The sequence below is a fragment of the Marmota monax genome, unplaced genomic scaffold, assembly GCF_021218885.2.
Source record: "Marmota monax isolate L192 unplaced genomic scaffold, Marmota_monax_Labrador192_F-V1.1 WCK01_AAM20220418_F8-fsc00084, whole genome shotgun sequence".
NCBI classification, from domain to species: domain Eukaryota; kingdom Metazoa; phylum Chordata; class Mammalia; order Rodentia; family Sciuridae; genus Marmota; species Marmota monax.
Genome location: NW_026694575.1, coordinates 8,010,005 through 8,031,067, shown reverse-complemented (window position 1 = coordinate 8,031,067; position 21,063 = coordinate 8,010,005). Strand labels below are relative to the sequence as shown.

General features: G+C 41.9%; 1 protein-coding gene across 6 annotated transcripts in view; it reads right to left on the bottom strand.

Moving 5' to 3' along the window:
- Window positions 1–7,561: 7,561 nt before the first annotated feature.
- The window catches only part of Cpeb4 (cytoplasmic polyadenylation element binding protein 4), a 65,616-nt gene continuing 52,114 nt past the window's right edge, over window positions 7,562–21,063 (bottom strand). For all 6 annotated transcript variants that reach the window (XM_046421380.2, XM_046421381.2, XM_058571839.1 and 3 more), the window contains 5 exons: window positions 17,565–17,654; window positions 17,092–17,210; window positions 15,595–15,709; window positions 14,322–14,503; window positions 7,562–11,963 (listed from right to left, as the gene is read on the bottom strand). In XM_046421380.2, coding sequence (XP_046277336.1) covers window positions 11,736–11,963; window positions 14,322–14,503; window positions 15,595–15,709; window positions 17,092–17,210; window positions 17,565–17,654 — 734 coding nt within the window. In that variant the 3' untranslated portion in view covers window positions 7,562–11,735. The remainder of the gene's footprint in view (window positions 11,964–14,321; window positions 14,504–15,594; window positions 15,710–17,091; window positions 17,211–17,564; window positions 17,655–21,063) is intronic.

The following is a 21,063-nucleotide window of genomic DNA, read 5'->3' as shown; positions in this document are numbered from 1 at the left end:
GACCCCAGTGGGGCAGGCCTGCAGTCTCCGCTGCTCAGGAGGCTGAGGCAGGAGGATGGCAATGGAGCAAGACCCTGCCTCAAAATAAAATAAAAAGGGCCGGGGATACAGGTCAGTGATGGAGCACTCCTGGGTCCATTCCTCAGCACCAAAACCATCGTCATCATCCAGCAAGTTCTCTGGGGCAGGAGGGAGGATCCAGCTCTGGGTTGGTTGGGTTGGAGTGAGGGAAGGGGCGGAGAGGCGGGAAGGTCATTTACACTGAGGACGTGGCCAATGAGAAGAGCTTGCACCAGGACAGGGTCTCGCACCAGAGGAATGGAAGGAGGCCCCTCAGTGTCATTGGAGTCCATGATCAAGAGGAGGCTGGGGTAGAGGTCGAGGGCAGATCCTGCAGGCCGGGACCCGGGGACGTGTGGATCTGATGTCCAGGGCAACGGGAAACTGCTGAACAGAGCTCGAAAGGCTGCGGCAAAGCTGGGCTTCTGTTCCACTCATCCGCATCAGGTGGATGGTGCAGGTGGTCATCTCAGGGAGGGGAAGGGACCTCTCTGCCCTGGTGGCCCAAAGTGAACCATAACCCTATGGTCGTGGGAGCCACCAGTGTGTGTGGTTTACGTGCTTTTTCATTATTACTTCATTTCATCCTGACCCCAAACAATGGGATATTATTTGCCCCCCTGACCCAGGAGAAAATGGATTCTCAGAGTTACCCAGGGCACCTGGCCAGTCAGAGGTGGTGCAGGGGCAGAGTCCAGCAGTGTCCCTGCAGAGGCATGGCAGAGACACAGGGATCCCTGTTTTGGGGGTTTGAGCCCAGCTTTGCCGGACCGGCAAGCCCAAGTCCGTCACATTGGCCTGCGATGCCTTGCGGCCACCTTCGCCTGCATTCGCAGCCTCCAGGGCAAGGGGACCAATCAGAGAAACTAAAATCCACATGTCCTTAAAGCAGTGCCACTGAGCTGCCAACCGGGGGTCAAGGCCTGCTTTGCAATCCCCTCCCTTTCTTTTCCCAAAGAGAATGATCTGGGGCTCATCCCAAATAGTCCAGAAAACCACACCTGGGGACACAGCCCTCTGGAGTCTGTCCATTTGGTGGCACACACAACACCCTCTGCTGTGGGAGGAGTCTCCTGTTTGCAAGATGGAGAGAAAGATGCCAATAGCTGGCACTGCTGCAGCAGCATGGCCAAGGAGTCTCAGCTTTCTTCGTCACCATGGCAACTGCTGTAGGCTGTGGGAGTGGGGAACCCAGAAGGCAGCCAAGGAACCTGGCATGGAAGAGGGGCATCTCAGGGCTCCTGTGGCCGCCCACGCCCACCCCTGCGCCCGCCAGCCTGGCACCAGCACTTTGAGCAGACAGTGGAGACAGCAGCACTGGGATGGCCGTGGTCACAGTAAGGCTTCCCACTCACTGAGCGCTTCCTCATGGCAGGATGTGGCCCCAGGGCTCCAAGACCTGGACCCCAGCCCCCAACCTCCAAAGACCACGACACTCCACTCTCCATGTGGAATTCAAAGAAAAAGCATTGAATTATAAAGTAGACATTTAAAAAGAAAGAGAGACTCCGTCTGCTCCATTTGAGTGGTGGCTGTGTGGCTATAAAATTGCCTGGGCCTCCAAGAGCTGAGAATGTGATCAGGAGGTGGAAGCCGCACATCCCTAGTCATGGTGCCTATGTGCACAGCTGGGGCCCTTGGCTTCCGATGAGAAGTCCCTTTCCTTCTCCTCCTGCCCCACCCGGCACCCTCCCTCCTGGGTTTGCTGGATTCGCTTTAGCCCACCCTCCTGCACTCCACCTCTCATACCCCCAAGGCTGCCAATCCTGACCTAAATAGGGCATTATGGGACTAAATCTCACCCCACGTGCATCCTAATTTTAGCATTTCATGTTCAGTTGTGTTGGATTTGAATTTTGGGGGTGGCCAAGGAAAAGGAAGTAGCTGATGACTGCATTCAGCTGTGGCCTGAACACATCATCGCCTGCAGAAGGACATTTTGCTGCAAATCAAGATTCAGATCTTCTCAGTCGATTCTTTCGGGCTCTGCAGCATCACATCTGTTTGAGAACAGCTGTTTAGGCTGCAGCACATCAAAGCTGTGTGCTCCAGAGGGCCGGTGCTCTAAAAATGGAAAGCATTTTCCTCTCTTCTGTAAAGACATACAAAATCTGGAATATAAATTCTCTGCAGAAACCTATTTTGATGCTTCCAACATCCCAGTGCTGAAGCAAAATGTTCAAGTGCTGTTTAAGAATTCACAAGGACACACGAGTGACAAAGCCCCTCCTCCACACCTTTGGATTTCAGGACTATTTTTGTGAGAGCACAGAGACTATGCAGAGAATTGAAGGATAGGACGCATAACAGGCGCTTGATTCTCTATGCAGAGTGTGCTGCTAATAGAGTTTTAGAGGAGGAAGTAAAACCCTTCCTCCTTGCTGGGATTTTCCTTGATAGCTAAAAATATAGCCGGGTGGTAGCTCACACCTGTGATCCCAGTGACTCAGGAGGCTGAGACAGGAGGATGGCAAGTTCAAGGCCACCCTGGGCAATTTAAGGAGACCCTGTCTTAAAAAGGGCTGGGGGTGTATTTTGGTGGTAGAGCTCCCCAGGTTCAATACCCAGTGCTGCAAACATCATAATAACGTGTATAGATGGATCTGTGTGTGTCACTTTTCCACCTATCTACCCAACCACCGCAGCCATCCACTGAGCCAGCTAGTTATCCTTTCTTGACACCCATGTGATTTGGGTGGTTTGGGCCACTTGTCTTAGTTCCCTGGCCATCTGGGGGATGCTGTAACTAGGACAAACAGTAGCTCTCACATTGTGGTCTCAGGCATCCTTCTCAAAGCCAGCTAAGGGTAAAGGATTTATAGATGGGCTTGTAGGATGGTATGTGTCCATGAGTGCGACTTCTTGGTGACTCCCTGTCAGTGCAGGGGAAATGAAGTTTTAAGGAAGTTTCTCCTTCTCAGCTTAGAAATTTATGAGATGTGAAGTGAAGCAGGACCTGCCTTCTGTGACCCTGGATGCGAATCCCGGATTCGCAGGTTGGTCAACCTTTCTGGTTTGGTCAACCTTTCTGGTTTGGTCACCTTAAATGGAGTAGAACTCCTGTACCCGTCTCCCTGGGTTGTGGGGAAAAGGGCTTCTGTGGCACAACACCTGGCACCTGGGAAGCACTCCACCGAGGCCAGGAGATGCCCTTCTTACTCCCAGAAATTTACTTCTGGAAATCTAGCACACACTGCTAGGGAACAGGGCTGTCCTTTTCCTTTGCTTCCCACCTCAACTGCTGTGTGTCTTTCCACTGTGGTTGAATCAAAGAGAAAGGACATGGACTCAGCCATCTCTACTTCCCCATAGTGAGTAGAAATAACATGTGAACCTTCTGTTCCCACTCCTGAAAATGGCCACAGGACCACAGGCTTGAGCTCACAGGAGGCCAGTAAGGCAGACAGACCTGCAGGGGGACAGCAGGGCCACCTGGTTGATAGAACTCAAGGACATTAGTGTGGCCTCCTTACCGCCCCCAACTGGCCAATCCATGATCCGCAACGCATCTCTTAGTAGACTTAGAGGTCAGTTCTTAGGGAGAAGGTGAACTCACGTGAGGACTCACCATCAAAACTCACACTCCCTCTTACAACGTTTGTTTCATAGCTTATCTCTATATTTTTGAATATAGCACTTGTAACCAGGTTAGGCTTAGGGATGGTAATTTGGTTTTACAAACAAAGTACAACTTTTTTAAAAACAAAAAAATTCCTGATCCTGTCCATTGCTAACCCAGTGGCTGAGGCTTCCGGGGAAGCCATGGAGACTGCACAGATGAGAACAGGAATCTGGGCTTCATGGGGCCTGAGCTGTGGCCTTGCTGCAGCACCCACCTTCTCTGTGGGACAGTCCCATGTTCTTTTCAAGGGGGCATTAACCTTGCTGATGTGTGTAAGTGCCTGACATAGAACAAGTGATCGGCAATGAGTAGTTTCCTCTTCCAGAACCAAATCTTTCGGCCACTGCAGTCAGGGACGCTGAGAGGCCTGTGATGGTGGAGGCCATTCCATTTTCCCACTGCAGCCCAACCTGCCCCAGCAGGTCACTGCACTCAAATATCCCACAGTTAGAGACACAAGGGCAGATAGGAGGCTCTCAGTCCTCACTGGATGCTACCTAAAATCATTTTTGGTGGTTCACAAATTTAGATTACCATGGCCCTCCAGGTTCTCCTGGAGAGGAACTCATTTCAGATCACGCTTCAAATGCCCTATTGGCTTTAAAGGGTGCTGGGAGTCATGACTAGATCTGTTTTTTGTCTCTTAAGATGTTGCAGGGGTTGGGAGAAGAGTTGAAAATAATCTCTTTAAAATGGTGACATTTGCTTGATCACATTGACATTTTTGTGGTACTGAAGTTCTGCTTCCTGAAATAGACCTCCAAAGAAAAGGAAGAAGATCACGCTTTGCCTTGGCGTCTGTATTCGCTGATTCACCACCACCCTCCGCCCCCATCTGCCCACGAGCAGTTTTTCATGACACTTAATCAGATTATATGCAGTACAAAACACTGGCAGTTTGCTCACATTCTGGATTTGGACACTGCTGTTCATTTTTAACTTCCTTGAGACAAACTGTACTTTTCCAACTCTGGTCACCATGCTGAATCACAATAAGACACTTTTTCCAGGCGACCAACACTGACACCCAATTTGACTAGAGAAAGATTAGAACTTAAAATATCCTGAGAAAACTCAACTCATGACAGAACAGAATGTTCTCTAATAAGGTACCAAATCAGTACCTGCTAGGTGAGAGTTGGGAATTCTTAGTTTACTCAAAGCCAGGATTTGGATCCTCAGCGCTTGGAGGAGGTATGCTGGGGAAAGTTTGCAAAGAAAACTTTTGAAGGAGGAAATGACACGAATTCTCAGAAAGCTCTCATATCACAGAATGGCAGATGTTAAGTACAGGTTGCTTGTTTGAAGCGGGGCTTGTGGTACTTCTGAGAAATAGGGCTAGTCCAAGTCAGGGAATGTGTGACCGACAGGGCTCTGTAAGATGCCGGTTTATCCACAGAGTAACTTCTTTTTCTATTTTTATCTTTATTTATTTATGGGGTGGGAATTAAGGAGATGAATTAGAAATGGGACAGGGGCTGGAAGCTAGATAGGTGGATAGGACCCCAGTAAAACAAATGTGGACATGGGAATCAGCTCTGGATGTGACTAACTAGGGGCCAAGTACCTGTGCAGAACTTCACAGAACACCTGTGCAGGTCGCTAAGTGGGATTCTATGGGGGCACAGTGGTGCACACCTATTATCCCAGCCACCCGGGAGGTTGCAGCAGGACCACATCAGAGGCCAGCCTGGGCAGCTTGCCAAGATCCCATCTCAAAATAAAATAAAAAGGGCTGAGGATGTTCAGTGGAGCCCTTGCCTAACATGTGTGAGGCCCTGGTTCAATCCCCAATACAAAAGAAAGTGAGGTTTCTAAGGCTCTCTGAAACTAGTAAATAATACTAAAATGTCACAATCATGTTTTTCAAAATATGTTCCTTGGGATCCTGGGCCACATGCAAACAGAGTTTATATTCTAAGAAATTGGGGGAAGGATCACTTCCAACAAAATAAATAGGTTTCTTCACTGGAGAGCTTCAAGCCTGCAGCTAAGGCACAGTTCTACTTTTTCAAGGAACAGGTGACCTCATTTCCTGAGTTTAGTTAATGATGTGGCTTTTAAAATTTTTTGTTCTTTTTAATAAAATTATTTTCAAGGAAATGTGCATTCAATTTTGGATTGATGCAGAATAAACAAAGAAGAAAAAAATCAAAATGCCCCAAACAGGTAGCTGTCCCAAAGGCTGTCAGACTCGGAGTCTGACAGCAGTGCTCCTGGTCCTCGACTTGAGAAATAAATATTGGTATTTCCTCGTGGGTATTACTGTTACCCCACACATACTTCAGGGAAAAATACACCCTTAAATGTTTTCACTCATCTCATCAACACTTGTAACTGCTCCTTAATTTTTAAAATCAGGAATACACTTTTCCTGGGAAATTTTAAATCAGACTTTTAGAGAGTTTCTCAAACTTAAAGAAAAAATCTAAAATTTCATTTATTTTCTTTGTGAACGCAGCATGAAAACAAACCCACTACCCAATGAGGTTATGAAGTAACTGGATGGTTAAGAACACAGTGGGTTTGGGTGAACAGCCAGTACGGCAGGCAGCTGGGAGTCCTGGGCTCACCACTCTGGGCCTGCCAACAGCAGGGGCGCTGCTCCTCCATGTCCACCCTGCGCCAAGACAGTCGAGCGCATTGTGCAGAGCCGATGTTTCACGTGCTTAAAATAAATATTTCCCAAATTAAAGAAACTAAATATGCTCATGTCTCCCTTCCTCTCTTTTTTCCTCTTAAAATGCTGAAACCATCTCAGAAGGCCTAAGAGGATCGTGGAGGTGGCAACCAAATGCCACCCCCATCTCTGATGTCCCTGGGCTTCCTCAGGAGCCTTCCCTGAAATCTGAAGGGAAGTCTGGGATACTGCGACCAAGTCAAAGCCCTGCCAGCAGGTCAGAATCCCTGGCCCCACCCTAACCCCCAGTTTTATTCATTCAACATCTCACATTACAAATATTTAAGAATATCCCAGTGACCCGGAAAGCTGCATGCAGGGAAAGACAGTCTAGAAGCCAACCATCCGGCACTCCGCCTGCCTCAGGGTCAGACCTGCCTCCAGTCCTGAGAAGGCTGCACTAGTGGGAAGAAAGAGGAGACATTACCTCTGACAAAACAGGAGATTCTCAGGTCACACATTTTGTCACAACCAACCCTTAACCTGGAAGTGTATAGTCTAAAAATATAAATACGAACACATTGCAGCACTCAGTAGTCTATACCCCCATGAACCAACTCAAAGGTGATATTTCTGATTCACATGCTGCAGAGACCATCCAGAGGACATCCCAGAGGCCATATCCTGTCACCTGGGGTCTAGAGAAAACTAGGCCTTCAAAGTCAGATGAGACTTGCTTTTTGAACTGGGAGTGTAGCTCGGTGGCAGAGCATGTGCTGAGCATGAGTGAGGCCCATGGTTCCATTCCCCAGCACCAAAAAAAGGAAAAAAAGAGAGATTGTTTCTAAGTCCTCTGGCAGAGGAGCCAGAAATCTTCCCTGACAAACACCCCAAAGTGAAACTCCCGGATGTGGACTTCATTACATTAACATTTGTTCTTTTACTTTTTTTTTTTTTTTTTTGACATTTGGCCTTAGGCAGGTGGCTGAACACTCAGATCCAGGCTGAGGCCCCAACGCACACGAATAAAAGGAACTCTGGGGCCTGTGAGCCAACAGCCCGCTCAGGGACACCACAAGCCGCCCACATTTCCAGGCTGAAGCTAGCAAGGGGCGCTCGCCACGGGCACCCCCGCTGAACAATTTTCCTTGTTGGTTGCCCTGCCTTGGCCCAAAGGTACACCTAATATTTTTTTAAGCGATATATTCCCAACCACGGAAGCGTAATGTACTTATGTTGAAAAGAAATATTAAAAGAAATCTGAGTTAAAAGTTTTATTCATTCAACATCTCACATTACAAATATTTAAAAATTATATGCATACTGGTATAAATAGTCATTTGCAAACTATTTAATAACATTAATTTTCCACTAGCACTTCAACAAATGAACTCTTTTAAAAAAGGAACTGTGTTATATAACTTAAGAGTAGAACATACAAAAATAGGAACTTAACGTGAAAATGACTTTAATAAAAAATGAATTACCCTTATTTAAAATGCTATAATAAATACTACAACCTCCCCATACACAGTAAAAACTATATGGAAATTCAGCCAAGTAGTACAATTAACTGACACACTTAAATAACTTTTCCTTCTGATAATATGAGCAATACACTGGGAAAAAAATTAGGGATTAGTAAAAACTAGACACCCACTTGCTAAAAGTTTCACTTCCAAAAAATATAACAAAAATCTGATGAAAATTATAAAAACTAATTATACTTTAAATTTTAAAAATATAAAAAATAAAAGTTGAATACAATATTGTCCCAATTCTTACAATGCTATCAATCACAGTAGCTTTAAAATAAGATAATAAAATAAAGCAAATGACCAAAACCTCTTTTATTCCATTTTTAAAAATAATCTCAAATTTACATTAGTAGAAAGATTGATTTCTGATTCTTTTCTTTAGAAACACCAGCAAGAAAGAGGATTACTCTTAACAGTAGAAAATGACATTTTTAAATGTCTGCAATTAAAAACAAAGAATTACACTGCAAAGATCTTTCAAAAGTTTGAAATAAGTATTGCACATAACTTGTTAACTTGCCACAATTCATCACATTCAAGTTTTAAATCACCTTTTAACAGAAGATTCAACTCTTCAAAACAAAAGGGGTGAGTTATCAAGTCTTTCCAACAGCACTCTCATAAAATGCTAAATTCATTCACTGCAAGTTTTATTTTGCATTCTGCAGAGGTCTGTGTATGGAGAAGTATATATATTATACCAAAGCGTGGGGACAGGAAAAGGGAGGGCGAGGGTTCCTTTACATAGAAAATAATCAGAAACACTTTATTTTACATTGCAAAAATAACCATGTAATTACTCTGTAACTACATTGTAAGTACATGGCTGGTGCCATGCTAGTGCGCTAGAACTACATGCTTGGTAAATTGAAGTGAGACCCTAAAATCTGTAAACTAATTACATGTTAATTATGTTTGAGTTACATGGTAACTCCCAACTACAATCCCATGTAATCTGAAGGACATGTAATCAATAAAATTCAGAGTAATAGATAATCATTGTTTATGCCCTGTAAATTGAAGTGTAACCAAATAATCTGTAAACACGCTTGTCACACAATCACAAGTAAATATTAGTAGAATAACAATTTCTTACATTAGTCATGCATACTAACATTACACACCTGTCCCATGGCAGGCTATTTTTTTTTCCTTATATATAATTTAAAAGAGCAGACATCTCTGAATCAAACACTTAACATCAATTTATTAAGATTAAAAATGGCTAAACATTCACCAAAAATGTCTGCGTTTTATGAATAATTTTAAAAACTTAGTAAGAAGCTGTAGACAATTTTGTTATTTTAAATTTCTACCCTATGCTTATGCATTTAATTTTTTTTTCTTTTAGGAACTACAGTGTTATCTGTCATTTTCATGCGAATTTTTTTTTCATTAATTTGTGACTTTACATAGACTATTTCTTAAATTACAGGCACACCAAGAGCTGGTGCCGGGGAGGGATGTTTAAGCAACATGCTTTCTCTTCTCTGCAGACTCTAAAATAGCATTGCCAGTGCACAACATTCATAATTTAAAATGTATGCAGAGCACTGAAATGTATAAAAAGCAGAATATAAGAAAATAAAATTTATTAAAATTATTTATATTAAAAAATGAAGTATATGAAGATCTCTCAGTAATAAAAGTACAAAAAGCTACTCTTTGCAATATGAAAAATTGAGGTATTGCATAAAGAGATATCCCGTCAGTGAAAAGTGTGCCTAAAAATGTTCACTGTTGGAAAAACAAGATATACAAAAGTAGTGCATAACAAATATACATTATGTGCATGACAAAATAAGTTAGCTACAAAAACACTGTACCGAAATTCAGCAGGTCATGTACAAAGGGGAAAATTATTATCCAAAGCTAGTTTTCAAACAGTGTTGTTTCTTGTTAACTCACCACACCTGTTTACTGAGTAGGAACAGCACATAGCACACCCCAAGCCACCTACAAGCATGGAAAAGAATCAAAAGAGGCAAATGAACATTCCAATCAGAATCATGTGGTTCAGGAGAAAAGGAAAACAAAAGTCCCTGACCAGCTAGCTACGCGAGAGCACCCTCCATCGCATGACTGCTTTACTGTTCACAGGGAGTTCTTGAAAAGCAGCTCCCTCTCTGTGTTGGACTCCTAGACAGCAATGCCTCCATTTTGACCTTTGGAACTTAACAGGTATAGTTCATTAAAGCCTGTATCAAAAATAAAGGACTGCTTTTCCTAAAGATAATCAGTGGGGGGCATCAGCCGGATGGTTCCACAGCAGTGCTGGGCAAGTCTTTGGTTTTGAAGGATCCAAGATGGTAACTGTTAGGTAGCACAACTAGCAAGATTGCTGTTAGGTTGTTGTTGTTTACTGTTTTGCACACTGATAAGAATCCTTTGAATTGTTGATAGGGCATTTAATAAAAGAATGTCAATTAAAATAAAAGTTACTTCCATGACTAGGACTTCAAGAGACTATTTTAAATTTACTCCTGAAGCATACTGTTCAACACATAAGAACGCCTTTCGAAGCAAGAATTTTATTTATAAGAAAGCATGCATTACTTGATGAAGTTGGCACTTCAAACACTGACTATGTCCCATGCTAAGTTCTGAAACTGTAAGGTTATTTTATTTTATAGGAAGAGTAAGATAAACATACGTACCTTTGCACAGATTTACACAGTTACTTAGTTCAACAGTGCAAAACACTTTGCAACTACTTAACTTTTTTAAAACTTTTTTCCATTTTCTATGTTACAACTAAATTACAGGATATCCAAAGTAAGTTTAAATCTAAAAGTAAGCCAATCAGCAGCCAATTTGTATATTGTTTTTTGTCTCCGGGTTTTGGCTACGAGTGTTCTGGAACAAAATTAAAAATGGAATCCTTGAGGTATCTCTAGATCTGTTGCTTTTAATGTCAAAATGGAGAGCAAAGGCTGACACCTGACGAGTGTTAGTGAATTAGGATATAGAGTTTGTATATAATATCAAAAACAAAATGCACACATTTGTTCTTCAGGAGAGGAAATGCTAGTTTTCCCACCAGTTGTCATGAATTCTAGCTTTGGTAGGTTTCCTGGGGCTGTGACCAAATAAGTCAGTTAAATAAATAAGTGCACTCCCCTCAGTAATAAATTTACCCAATTCTTACATTCTGAATTTTTAAAATTTTTTAAATATTTGAAAGAAAGTAAACCTAGCTCTGCCTACTTGACTATTTTTTCTGATGTCCTAATAATGCTGAGGCAGAGTGAGTTCTCTTCAGCCTCAGGACCCTTAATATGAATTACAACGCTGCTCACCCTTGCTCAGGCATCTGTGTGCTGTGACACGCTCTTTCCTGGTAGTGACTGTTCACTTCCTCCATCGCTGTTAAAAGCATTAGAAGGGGATGGAAAAAAGAGAGAGAGAAAAAAAAAGGAAGAAAAGGAAGGAAAAGGCAGAAGCACTTCCCTGGGGGGAACTGTGTCAGAACAGACCGATAGTGTTCTTGTTGCATGGTTATCTTAATAAAAGTATTCTTATATGTTCTATTATTAACAATAATTTAATTAAAAACCCAAAATACTCTATTGTTTCATTTCTCTGTTAATATTTCTCTCTCTCCTCTAAGAAAATGCTGCAGGAAGTTGGAACCCTCTTGGTCTCCAGCAAAGCAAGAGAACAGAACTTCCACGCAGCAGGTGCCAATACAAAAAGGAGTTCAGACACGTTGTTTGCAGTGACACAAGGATCTACAAAACACCTATACCATAGGTCACTCTTTTCGTTATACTATTGTTAAGTTACACACTGCTACAAAAGGACATGCCAGCGTGAAGAGGCTGAGGAAGGGTCAGAAGGACGAAGAGTGCACTTATTCTGAGGCCTGGAAACGAGCACTGTAGTTAGGTAGCCTTTAGTTCCAGCGGAATGAAATGTGCCGAGGGCGGTCGCCGCCTTCCTTCACCAGGGGCTTGTGGAATTCCCTGCCAGCACGAGAATGAATAGCAGCCCAGCAATATTCACAGTAATACTGCAGACAGGTAACATTAGCACAGAAAAATGGGGCGAATTTGCCCCCGCAACGGGCCCCCTGACATTCATCACACAGCTGATCATCCAAGACATATGGCTTAACTTCCACCTGCAACGAAACAATAAAGAGGGAGTTCACATTTGTCGTGACTGGACCAGGCACCTCTTACCAGGAATACAGTACGGTTCCCTCCACCATCTGGATGAATCTGTGCCAACGTGCCCAAAAGGGAGGGCCAACAAGTCCTTTACTGCAATGAAGACGGACCATCTTTTAAGAACTTTGGTTATAAGACTTTTATACCTTTTGCTTTTATGGTTTCATCTTATTAAATAAATATCCTTCAGAGGGAAAAGAGGATCTCACTAGAAATCAGAAAGTGAAGCCAGCTATTCAGAACAGCACACTATGAGATTAAACTCATGGGGAATTTTCAAACCCTTGTTTTCACTAGTGGATCTGGACTTTTGTCATAGGTGCAATTGTAATTTAAACAAAACCTATGAAGAGTTCCCAGGTTCCATAAAACAGCACTCCATGACAGTGACCAGTGGGAAGGGGCCTGACTTCTGCATTACCAGCATCTGAGTTGTCACCGAGCGGGCTCACAGTTTCTATTTACAGCATCCACATCAAGGGTCATAATCACAACCCTGGAATGCTGGTGAAACAGGACCTGGCCAGGGCACTCACAATCTGAAGCCTTATTTAGTTTTGTCAGTAAGAATGGTTTACTTGAGTCTAAAAGTCAGAGGTGAATTTATAAAACTGGGCTGTTCAGTACTCAATAGGCCAACATGTCATTGGAGCCTCTCGACAAATAAAAGTCACATGGCTCTCAGCTCACTAGCTAGAAGACAGCTGGTCATTCTTAGTGCAGGAGACACCCGTAGTGGAGGCTCCCTCACATCACAGTATTGGTACCACTGGGGCCATCCAGTTCTGAAAGGAATCCTCACAAAGGTTAGCCAGGAAGGAAGGGACAGGAGTAACATGGAAGATGCCAAGGGCAGACAGAGCTGGCCCTGAGGCTCGGGCCTCTAGGCCACTCCATGTCATCTACAGAGTGGCAAGAACATGTCACAGGATGTCACTGTAGAGGACATAAATTGAGCCTGAATTTCTGATGAACACAACTCCAAAACTTACAGTAGAAATTTATATTACAGTGAGGTGCAGATATTTTTCAGTGTGAATAAAAAGCAAGTAGGCATGTTAACATACACTGCAATGAGTCCTGCCCCTTTTACCAGAGTTTATAATGTACACCTTTCTGCTTAACGTAATCACAGTATTGTAAATGACCACTATTATTTCAAAATGTTTACTGCCACTGAAGCAGAAAACACATGACGTGAAACACAAATGGTGTGTGTAGACCACTACTGACTTGCCAGCTTCCACACCTCGGAGTGAGAATGGCACGGGAAAACCAATCAATAAAGACTTTAACACAAGGCCCCCGAGTGCTGGGTATCAACATCAGTGCTAATGAGAGTGCTGGTCTGCTGCAAAATAGGGCTTGCACCAGAATGCACCTCAGCACGCTGCCTCCCTCATGAGGAAGGTCCTTCTCATCAAAAACCACTGTCGGCTGAAGCCAGCACTGCACCTGGTCATGCAGTGGATTCAGATTCTGGTGTAAATTCCTATCTCACCACAACCTACTAACAGTTTCTGGCCTGGCCTTTGGCTCACAGGCCACACATTCAGTAATACTGGCATAAAATATGGTTCTATCAGAATGTGGGCTCATGAGGACGGTAACTTCTTATCCTAGGCACTAAAACATCTGTGGAATGCATGAAACACAAAGAAAAGGAATAAATCTGTGGGGAAAAAATAAGACATAATAGAATACAGAGCGCTGATATAATATACTGGAAAGAGGAAAGAACTATCTTTGAGGGTTTCTTTCCCAGTCTTGTGATTCAGAGGGTAAATCCAACAAAGAGGAATTTAAAAAGTGTTGAAAATAATGCTAAGTAATACTACCTAATTTTAGGTGGAAAAACAGACCACTAATAAAAAGATGATTCCTTCTATTTCATCTATTACAATGAAAGATTTCTAAGCAAGGTGGATCTAGAAGTGAATTAATTCAATAACACGTTACCACCGTGCATTGAGAAATAGACTTACAGGGGTATTCATGATGTTCCAAGATTTTTTTAAAAGTCAGGAGATATTATATGCATTCATGTTTCCATAACTGATATAAGGTAGGACAGAGGATTCAGTAAATTTTATTGAATGAATGAAAGGATGGGGTGACAGTCTAGGAAAGATTAAATTAACTCAAGTAAACTTGTTACGGTGTCCAGTGTCCTAGTCTAGCTATCCAAAAATCAGAGAAGAAACTCAGAGGCAATTCTTAGAGCCCACATGTGACTGACTCTATAGGCATAACTGCCAGCTGTCAATTACAGCAATACAAAATCCCCCATTCAGCAGCCTAGGACTTACCCGTTTATCTATCTCTCCGTGCTGCAGCTGGACAAAGCGGGCACTGATAGCAGCTATGTAGCTCTGTTGATTAGAGAATGCCACTCGCCCAGCTCCTTTTGGGTATTTCAGCTCAGGGTCTGTGTCGATCCCAGCATAGCACACACCTCCATACAGCCGATCCATTATCATAGCCAGCTCCACTGAATGAGGGGAGCAAAGGGGGCATTTAAATCAGGAAAATTCATCTGGCTCATCGACGGTTTCCTTCAAAGTAGTTCATTTTCCTCCGAGCTCACATTATTACAGTCATTATTAATTAAACTCATTACTATGACCAGTAGTACAGTGGGTTAATCATCAATTTTTTAATTGTGGGCAGGGGCTCTGTGGTTTTACATGTTCTTTTCTAATCTTCACAACAACTCTAGGAAATAGGTAAGAATTTCCTAAGGAAATTGAGGCACAAAGATGATCCATCTGTCCAAAGTCTCAGATTGTTAAGTGACAGTCCTGGGCGTGGCAACCAGTTTTGCTTCCTATCCATGTTATTGCTGCATGGTCACCAGTTAGCAAGGTATTTCTTACTATAAATAACTAATTAAACACTAATTAAGAGGGGCTTTGCAGCCTCTCTCCATCAAAACCTGTTACCTTTTCCTATAGTCTAGCTATTCATCTATTTCTCATATAAAATTTGAAATAATTAAAGCATCCTTTCCATGAACTGTTACAATTCTGAAACTGCATTTCTGTTCATCTTATGTTCTTTACCTCATTCATGCTATTAAACCCCAAGCTACTAGATGGTGGAGATGTAATTTCTTCTGTAATTACTACTCTAAAAACATGATGCACTGCTGAGAGCCAGTAAACAGCTCTCAGCAAACAGCCGAGCTCAGTAAATAGCTGCAGCAACTGAGGACATGGGAAACCAGCGCTGAGTGGCTCAGTACATAAGCTACTTTCCAAGGGCTTCTTTTTTCTTCAGACAATGATGAGAAAGATAATGTGAGCCCTTCACATCGGTTACCCCATTCGATCCAAAATAACCCTACGAAGCACATGCACTTTCCACTGTCTTGACAGATGGGGAAATTGAAAATCAGAGAAATTATGTCATTTGTCCAAGGCCACTCAGAGCACAGCATGTAAATTCAAACCCTCACAAAACTGACTGCTAGAACTCTCACTCTTAGACAATGAGCTCAAACACTCATTAAGAGTTCATCCTAATGATCTTTATATTTCTTATTTTAAAGGGCAGGGAGTGTTTTTGGATGTTTGATCATACCAGCTCGTAATGGTCGAGGAACACCCCCAACAAATATAGTTTTTCTTGGGTCAAGTGGCTGTGAACCATCCATCACAAAGTCACTGTCACTGAGATTCCAGGGCCGAATCTGTACCTAGGGAGTGCAGAAACCAAAAGTGTCTCATTATCAAAAGGTCTAAAATTATCGAAGAGTATTGTATCTTTAAAAGTCAAAATCTATGTCATGACAAATCAAAAAAGGTATAAAGCTCAAAGACTTAAAAGTAATCTATATCCTAACCCTTCATTTCATCTGTTAGAGCAAACTAAACCAAGGTGGAAAGTTCAATTTCAATGTCTACTATAAGCCAAATCACTTAGCAGGTCCTTATTTATTTGTAAGTTAATTAGCTCTTTTTCAGCTTATTGGGTCTTCTACTCTATCCAACCCCTCAATATCTGCATAATTAAAATTTAGCATGGTATCTGACACTGATCAGCTTATAGTGATAAACTAGGATTGAATGTCCAAATCAACATATGTATAGAAAATGCAAATTATTTCTGATTTTAATAAATCTGTTGCATTATTTCAAAAAACATTTCAAAGTAAAAATATCACTGATATCTGTAATAAACCATTTTGTGATAAAGACTTCAGTATGTCAAACAATCAATCGATCGAGAATCATGTACCTCATTTAAATTTGTTTGCATTTACTAACTGCTACAGGTGCCCACACCAAAGGTAAGGTATTTCCAAATATGCACACCAATAATGCCTGAAGCCAGAGGTACCCAATTCAAACACCTATAAGAATTGGCGTGGAACATAAACAAGTCAAGCAGAAAGAATCCAGGCCATAGGAACTCAAAAGTATGTTCCTGACCCAGACACCAATACAAGCTCCACAAATCATTGCCTGAGCAGGCACCCCATGCTGTGCTCCTGCACCACTTTATCTGGATGGTAGAGAAGTGTCTCTTCACTAACTGCTACCTGGCTAAGAAGGAACTGCTGATTGGTCAAGTTCATCACTACACTCCCTAATGATGAAATTCTATGATAAAGAAAAACTTCCAGGAAGAAAAAATAGCACCCAATATACCTTTACGAGAATACACATAATCAATTCTACTTTGGGAAAGCATCACAGGTAAAAAGTTAAGGACTCTTTGGGTAAAATCTTGATCCAAGAGAGGATAGAGATAGAAAGACATGGAACATATTTGTGATTTGAGTTTTATTCTTCAGAAGAAATTCAGCTGCTTTACCTTTGTAAAATGTTTTTTTTTTTCAAGTGAAGACTTTAAATAGTGAAGACTTACCAAATATTTCAACTAACTACACATTCAATGTCAAAATAATGTGCACGGATATACAGAATGTCAATGTTAGGAACCTGATAATAACAAAACCTTTTTATTTAGATTCTACTTACAAACATGTCGATTAAGTACATCAAGATGTTTTTCAAATACAGCAGATGGATCGAGGCAAAAACTAACAGCTATTTTACACTAGACTGCACTTACTGGCTTATCCTTGATGGTGGGACTTGATACACACAGGTAGAGCTTTCCATCTTCTTCAATGCATGCATCAATGAGAGCCTGAACAGAGCTTTCATCTTGAAATAGCAGGAATGCATAGCCTGAGAAAAAAAGAAGAAAGGGCTTATACTTTTTCCTATCTTCTTTGTGATTCTTCAAGAGATAGAAAGTGTAAATTAATACCAAGGAAAGGAAAAGGAATAGAAAAATATAAAAAAATTTAAAACTTAACCAAAAATCTGATAATATCAATGCATAATTCACTTTTGTAGTAAAACATAGAGTAGAATTGAATTTGAATTAAAAGTAAGTTATATAGAAATTTTAAAGACCACTTAGAAAAATATAAGCTGAAAAACAGGAAATGTTGTGATGAAGGTAAACATTTATGAAAAGGCTGAACGCTGAACAATATAAGGTTAAACTGTACTTGTATACTGAATCTTGGGAATTACCTTTAGGAGGAAAATAAGATTTGCTCTCTGCTTTATGAGGCCAGTCCACAATCAAAGGGCCGAAGCGACGAAAACTAGCTGTGATCTCATCTAATGAACAAGAAAAAAATTCAAATATTTTAGGGTTACTTTTTTAAAGTAGTAGTTTTATTAACAAAAGCTTTAAATCTGCCATCTCTGAGAACAGTTCACAGAACTCCTTTCAGCCAGATTCACCAGCTTTCAATGTTGGGCACATTTGCCTTCACCCTCTTCCTTCTCTCTTCCCCTCCCCCCTCCATCTGCACATGCATGAACCAATCTAGCAATCCACCCACACACCATCTTTTTCTGACATGATACTCTGTAACCCCAAAACACGACAGTTGGTATCTGCTCAGAGCAAGGTCACCTCCTTATATACCAACATATAGAGTATTCACAATCAGGAAATCAACATGGGTACAACACTACCACCCAATTCACAGACTCCATTTACATTTCAAACTATCCCAGCAATATCCCTGTTTCCCTTATTGATCCGGAGTTCTACCTAGAACACACGCTGCATTGAGCCCTCACAACCCTGCAGCGCTGGTCCTTTTTAATTGGGACGAGCTCCCCATTCTTCCATTTTTCACATTCATTCTACAGGATGCTGCTATGCTCTGAATATTTGTGTCCCTTCCCCACCCCTGCCCAGATTCACATGTTGAAACCTAACCTCCAGCGTGAGGTATTTGGAAATGTGGCCTTCAGTAGATGACTGGGTCTTGGGGGCAGGGTCCTCAACAATGTGATCAATGCCCTTGTAAAAGAGGCCTCAGAGACAGCCTTTATCCCTTCTTCCATGTGTGCTTACAATGAAAAGATAGCTGCTATGAGGAACCAGCCCTTATCAGACACTGAGCTTGCTACGGCCTGGATCTTGAACTTCTCAGCCTACAGAACTGTGGGAAATTTCTGTATTCAGTCTTTGGTAATTTGTGATAAGTCAAGGACCCTTGATGTGAGTCTGTACTCTGTTTACTAATGACCAGATTCATGCTACACATTTGAATACAAATACCACCATGATGACAGTCTGTTGTCCTATCCTACCACACTGGACATGTTAAGCTTGATCACTGGTCAAGTTGGTATCTGTCTGGGTTCTCCATCTCAAGGAGGTCACTTCCCCTTTGTATCTGATAAGTGTATTACAAAGAAATATTGTGTAGTCACCAATATCCCATTTCCTCATTAGCCTTGGCATCCTGAAGAGTCCTGCTTCTATCCACTACCTCAATGATGATCACCAATTTTCATCATTCCTTCTACATTTACTAGTTAGGATTAAACAGTAATACTTCTTTCCCTTTTATTCATTTATTTATATCAACAAAGATTTTTTAAAATTTATTTTCTGAGATGTTGGAGATTGAACCCAGGGCCTCAAGGATGCCAAGCAGGCGTTCTGCCACTGAGCTACACCCCAGCCCTAGGCCTACTTTTTTATAAGTCATATAATCCAATTCTCTCCTTATTTATTTTGATGCTCACTTTGTCCAAAAATATTATCCCTGATTTTGCCCATAGGAACTTCCTTGTCCTCTGCCGTGTCCCTACCATTTTTTTAAACACTTCTATAATTTGTGGCACAAGAAGATACTTGAGACTCATCCTGACCTTCCATTGCTCAAGCTCTAGAATCAACTATTTTTTTTTCATGGTTCCTTTTGGTGGCAAAAGATACTTAAAAAACTAAAATTTAGGTGTGCCACAAGTTCATTACTAGTGAGTTTTCATTATTTCCAAGTCTACCCAGTGGACAAAGCTAGAAAACAAATGAAATATGCACATGTACATGCATGTTGATGGCTATTTCTATATCTGTGTATTATAAAAACCTATGATCTTACATTAGTATTCCCAGTTCCACTCTAAATTCTCAGTTTTTTCTAGCCTTCCTTCCATATTTGTAAGTTCCCTTCTCATGGTGAGAAACTTAGCTCCTCTGGTCTGCAACACCCTTATTACTTGTTCAGTATAACCAATCTTCCAGCCCCTGCTAGACTCCTCTGCCTCCTAGCTTGGTGCTCCAGCTTGGGTTGGCCCTGACTCCTGTATACACCATGCCCGCTGCTGCCAAGGCTCCTGGGCCCTGTGCACATACAGGAAAACACACCCCTTGACTTTGTCATTGCTCCTCTTATCAGCCCACCTCCGTGGACAGCAAGAAACCTAAGTCAGGCAGGAAGGGAGAAGGAAAGAAGGGAAAGATAGCAAAAAAAAAAAAAGAGAGAGAGAGAAAAGTGAAGACTTGATCACACTTAACCATTAATTTAATGATATTATTTGCGCCTCATCATATATTTGGATAACTAGCAGGTAAATTCTAGGAAAATATATTTCCAAAAAGCTTCTGCAAAAAATTGGTTAAGCATTGTAAAGGAGACCTGATGAAAGTCAGGAAGAACAAAAAATTGAGATGGGGACTACATTCAAATTCCATCCTGGAGGAACTGTTTTCATTTCCCCCAGACTGTGAAGCGGACAGTCTGTTCTGCTACGCCTGTTTCTACATTAAAGGGGACTCACGTGAGACTGGTAAATAGGAGAATGACGTCAGCCGAACATGGAAAAGAGAATGACAGCCATCAGAAAAGACAAAAGCCCGGGCTCCAGAGATGCGCGTGTAAGCCCCACTCTGCTCTAAGCACACTGGAACGAGGACCACCAGGGCTCTCTCACCACAGGTGCATCTCCAACCCTGAAGGACATCTGACCACTTGCATGTCCTCAGGTCCAGAGGCCCGGTTCCCTCTGCCTCTTCTCACACTGCCCTAGTGGTTTGGGACATATTTAGTACTCCCTGAGGCTGCCCCTGCCATGCTGAGCTTCTTCCTTCAATTTTTGATCCGGAGTTCTACCCAGAACACACGCTGCATTGAGTCCTCACAACCCTGCAGCGCTGGTCCTATGAAGAGGCTGATCCCCACGGCCATCATCACATCCATGTCTGTGACATGTCCAGTGGTTAATTCTCTTTTTGTTCATGTCGCAGGTACAGATTCACTTGGTTTTAAATGATCTGCCTCTATATTCCTCATAAATCCTGAAATTTTTAGAACATAATTCTATAGAACACAATACTCTTTAAGATATGCTCGCTAAGGAAAGGATAGAGATGGTTTCAGACTAAATTGAAATTTCCCCAAGACATTTCATTATGTGTGTGGGGGGGGGGAACAAACCAAACCCTGTGTTTATTTCAATCTTTGACTTTTCAGAACCATTACTGTCTCAGCCTTCCAAAAGACTGATCATCCTGTAGAAAATGAAGTGGCTTGATAAGTTTTAATTCCAGTCTAAATGGTGAGTTATTAAATATTATTATTGGACCCAACAGATTTTTAGAGAAACCTGCTCTATTCTTAAAATATGAATTAGTTTACTTCCATTTCCATTCAGGAAACCAAGACCAAAGAAGTTTGGAAGAAAGCAACCAAGATATATGATCACTATATGTCTACTTTGG